The sequence below is a fragment of the Elephantulus edwardii genome, unplaced genomic scaffold (assembly GCF_000299155.1).
Source record: "Elephantulus edwardii isolate Elephantulus edwardi_28Jun2011 unplaced genomic scaffold, EleEdw1.0 scaffold00116, whole genome shotgun sequence".
Classification (NCBI taxonomy): Eukaryota; Metazoa; Chordata; class Mammalia; order Macroscelidea; family Macroscelididae; genus Elephantulus; species Elephantulus edwardii.
The window spans coordinates 1,976,018-1,980,323 of NW_006399866.1; the positions used below are offsets into that span (position 1 = coordinate 1,976,018).

A 4,306-nucleotide genomic window follows, 5' to 3' on the forward strand; every position below is an offset into this window, starting at 1 on the left:
TATATTTAATGAAAATTTAGAGAGACTTTGGATTTCCATTCATACATTGTTGCACACTATCGGCAAAAAACCTAGCAAAAATGTTAACGTGAAGGCTATGGAAACATGACAGGGCAATAGGTACTACTTGTCCCTTGCTTGACAGTCCCCTTTTTAACAGAAGCCAATTCTGCTCATTCGTGCCTTCTGTCAAGGTGGACTGGTGACATTTTTATCACAGAGTGACATATAACTGAAGCTGGCAGATTCAAGTTGAAAGGAAGCACTTCCAATCCTTGACTGGGCCGGAAAGGGAAGCTCTGACATTCCTCTCTCAGCTGGATGTTAGCAGTGAAGTAGAGCCTTGAGGCCGAGTGATAGCTAGGAAAGCAGCCTCACAATGACAGCAGAGGGATGGAAAGGACCTGGATCAGTAATATAATTAAACTACTGCTCATCTGTCTCTTACCTGAAGCCCACCAAATCCCACCAGTGGACTTTCAGGAAGTAAGAGAAGGAGTATCTTCACTATTTAAGCAAATCTCAGACAAGCCTTTTGTTACCTCATGTCAAAAGTATCCTAACCAATGTGCAGCAATGAATGAAAGGAATTCCAAGTCTTCTGTAAACTTTTGTTATAATATCATTAAAATAACAACAAAATAAGTATCCTAACCAGTAAAAGAGAATGACAGAGGCATTTTCTTAATTAAAAGAGAGCTTATCATAGAGAATAATTAGAAATTTAACACCTACAATAGTTTTGTGGCAAAGAAATTTTTTTCCTTACTCTTCAGAAGTTTCCAAATGAATTCTTTCTACCTCCAATCTTAGTCCTCTGAAATCCAACCTGTCCTCGGCTATCAGTGGTAGACCTAGTTATACCACTAACAAAGTGATACCAGAGCAAGCCTGGGCAAGCCATCTCTGGCTTAAGACTTTCTTCAAAAACTTCCACAAAAACTATCCACAGAAGTCCGTGAAGTAGCCATTTGGATATACTGAACTCGAAAACAAAATCCTCTATCAATCACTTAATATGAAATGTTTTTAAAATGCTGAATTGTCTAAATCCTCAGAACACTCTTGTATATTATTATGTATTATATAGTGGGTAAGATCCCTGAGACCCAGGTGAGCGACACAAGTAATCTTCAAACATGGCCTAGAGGCTCTCTTTTTCTCTTAAGCATTAGAGTTGAAAGTCAGAAATCAGGCCAACAACAGATTTCTAAACTACCAGGACAGTCAAGGCCACTGGACTGGCATTTAACACTGTCCCATTAACTGAAGCTAGACTTTCTTCTTACTATGCTTCCCTCCAACTTTATTCTCTACCAATAATTAATTAATTAAACACACTGTTGTATTTCACACCACTTTATCTTTGCATATATTGTTCTTATTTATTGGATTGTCTTTCCTTTTCCTATTTATCTGATGAAGACTGTTTACTAGGAATCTGCTTGGGATAAGACTTTCTTGACATCTTCCCTTCCACAATGCTTCTCCCCCACCACTTCGCTACTTGGCTGAGATCATTTATTGTCTCCTTTGTTAATTAACTCATAAATTCTTCAAGGGTAGGACCTCTATCCCATTCACATTATTTTCAATCTATAGTCGAGTATTTGATGCATGGCAGATACTCAATAAATACTAACTTAACTATTAAATTCCCCCAACTTGACTCTAGATTGAACTGAAGGAATATCAGAATTACTTACTCACTTCTGGAGATGTCTAAGATTAGAAGGGTAACAGAAAGAGATTGCTTCTTTAAAATACAGAAACTGGCATCTTCATCCTGAGAAGGGAAGAACCAATTGTACATCATCTTGTTCATTACCACTAGAATAAGAACAAAAAGTTTCCAGACGTGAGGTGAGTAAGTGATACACTCTCCATTCCAAACAGTACACAGAAATCCTTTGCAGTCAAAACAGCCAGCGCTTCAAGGAAACAGTGCCAAAAGGAGCATGCAGGCTCCCCTCTGTCTCTTCGATTAAACGTAACAGTGACAGGTCAAGCACGTAATACTTACCAGATAAGAAGAAAATCCATCATTCTTTGTCCGGTCAAGGCTGAAGCCAATCTAAGAGAGGGTAAGAAGAGTAGAGGTAAGTCCTAAAACAGCATCTTTTATTTATAACTTTCTCACTCTGGTGATTTTTTTTTTTGGACTTGACCAACTCTGGTTTCTTAGTATACACACACTTTGTTAAGAAAAGAAATTCTTACCCAAATAAAATCTCCAATTACAAAAACAATTATAACTTAGATGTTGCACAGAAAACTTTCTGATGCCTAACAGGACAACTCCATACTCAAAAGTTTCATTTTTTCTATATTCTGATACTTTTTTTCATATTCTGGTACTTTTTTGTTTAAGGAGTAAAGCTTTAACTCTATCAACAGAAAAAGGTAACCTCAAACTCATTAAAAGATACTTACAGTTGCATCCTTCTCTGTAGCTCCTTCAGGCTCATTTATTGAGAGGCTCGTGACATTAACCATCATATATCCATCCTTGAAGAATCCGAAAGTGTTCAGATGAACCTTATGCCGAACATCATCCTAAAAAGATACGAAGCATTGAAAATCAGTAATATTCAGAAGCAAATTTATGCATATTTAACACATTAATCTCAGTCGGAAAAAAATTTATAGTATTTCCCTCTAGCCCACCAAGTTTCCTATGCTAAATTACATAGCTGTAAGACCTTCCTTCCCCAAAAGCTGAAGATTAATGAGAAATCCTCAGGACATAAGCAGTTCTACAGAATGAAAAACACAATGGATTCAATTAATTTCTGTGTATTTTATGAGTCCTGGGAGCAATGTGAGGGTCCTTGCTGCTGCCCTGGTCCAAGCATTTGGCTCCTTCATTCCTACATATGTGGAATTTCAGCTGCTTAGTACTATGTATAAATGAGACAATTCTTTCTCCATTGAATGGACTTGTTATTCCTGCGGTAAATCAAATGATCATAATGTACAGGTTCATTTCTTGATGTTCAACTTTATCCCATTAGATACCAACTCTCCTTATACTAGTACTACACTGTTTTGATTACTGTAAATTGCACAGAATGTTTTAAAGTTGAATTAATGCTTTCTCACCATTTCTTTGGCTATCTGAGGTCCTTCGTAGTCCCAAAAGATTGATTGGCTTTTCCAGTTCTGCAGATATTCTGGTGGAGAATGTGCTGAGTTTATAAACTGCTTTGTGTGTAGCAGCTTCTTAACATTATAAATCCTAACCTATGAACATAAAATGTCCTGCCATTTATTTAGGTCTTCTTTGACTTCTTTCAGCAATGTTTCACACTTCTTAAATTTAAAATTTTAAACTAATGCGTAGTCTTTAATTTTTCTGGTTACATTTATTCGCAGGTACTTTATTCTTCCAGACTTTACTATAAATGGAACTGTTTCTTTAATTTGCTCTCAGAACGCTTACTGTTGATGAATAGAAGCATAAGTGATTTTTATGTACTCAACTTGGACCTCATAATTTTGCCAAATTAATTTATTAGCCTATTACATTTCTTGTAAATTCTTTGGAGTTTTCTGTATGCAGAATATGCCACTAAGAAAAAAAAGAAGACATTTCTATGTCTTCCTTTCCAATTCAAGTATCTTTCTTTTCTTTATCTTTTCTAACTACTCTGTCTAGGACAGTACAATATTGAATAGCAGTCACTTATCCTATTCCTGACTTTAAGAAAGTCTCAAGTCTTTCTACATCGAGTACGGCAGTGTTGTTACTGGTTTTGGAGCTAATGAATCAGATCTTAAAGCTATCCAGCATAAAACAGAATGAAACGTGGCCCAGTCCTGCATGACCTTCATGGTCATCACATCTGAGCTTACTGCTGGGTCAACACCAATTCATCTCACAGCAATCAGCTCTTTTTCACTGCCCTCTACTTTACCAAATGTTACCTATAGGTTTTCATATCTATTTTATTATCTACACCAAGGAATTTCCTTTTATTCCTACTTGTTGAGTGTTTTAAACTTTTCTAAAAGAGTATTAAAGTTTATCAACTGCCCTTCCTGTGTCGATAGAGATGACTGTGTGGGCCTTTCCTTTTGTTGTATTAATGTGGTGCATTACATTGATTGATTTTCTAAAGCTAACCTATTCTTGGGATAAATCCTACTTGCTCATGCTGTATAATCCTTTTAATTATGCTTCTGGATTACATTTGCTCGTATTTTACTGAGGATTTTTGCTATATTAATATTATTTTTTTAAATTCCATCCTTTGTTTCTATAAAATTTAAACACAGCTGTTTCACAATTGATTAAGATGTTCTG

The 4,306-nt window shown here is 36.0% G+C and overlaps 1 protein-coding gene across 1 annotated transcript in view; it reads right to left on the reverse strand.

Moving 5' to 3' along the window:
• GPR107 (G protein-coupled receptor 107) overlaps positions 1 to 4,306 on the reverse strand; it is a 109,595-nt gene that overhangs the window by 77,823 nt on the left and 27,466 nt on the right. The window contains exons 2-4 of the mRNA XM_006892457.1: positions 2,434 to 2,556; positions 2,024 to 2,074; positions 1,707 to 1,786 (exon numbers count right to left, since the gene is read on the reverse strand). Coding sequence (XP_006892519.1) covers positions 1,707 to 1,786; positions 2,024 to 2,074; positions 2,434 to 2,556 — 254 coding nt within the window. The remainder of the gene's footprint in view (positions 1 to 1,706; positions 1,787 to 2,023; positions 2,075 to 2,433; positions 2,557 to 4,306) is intronic.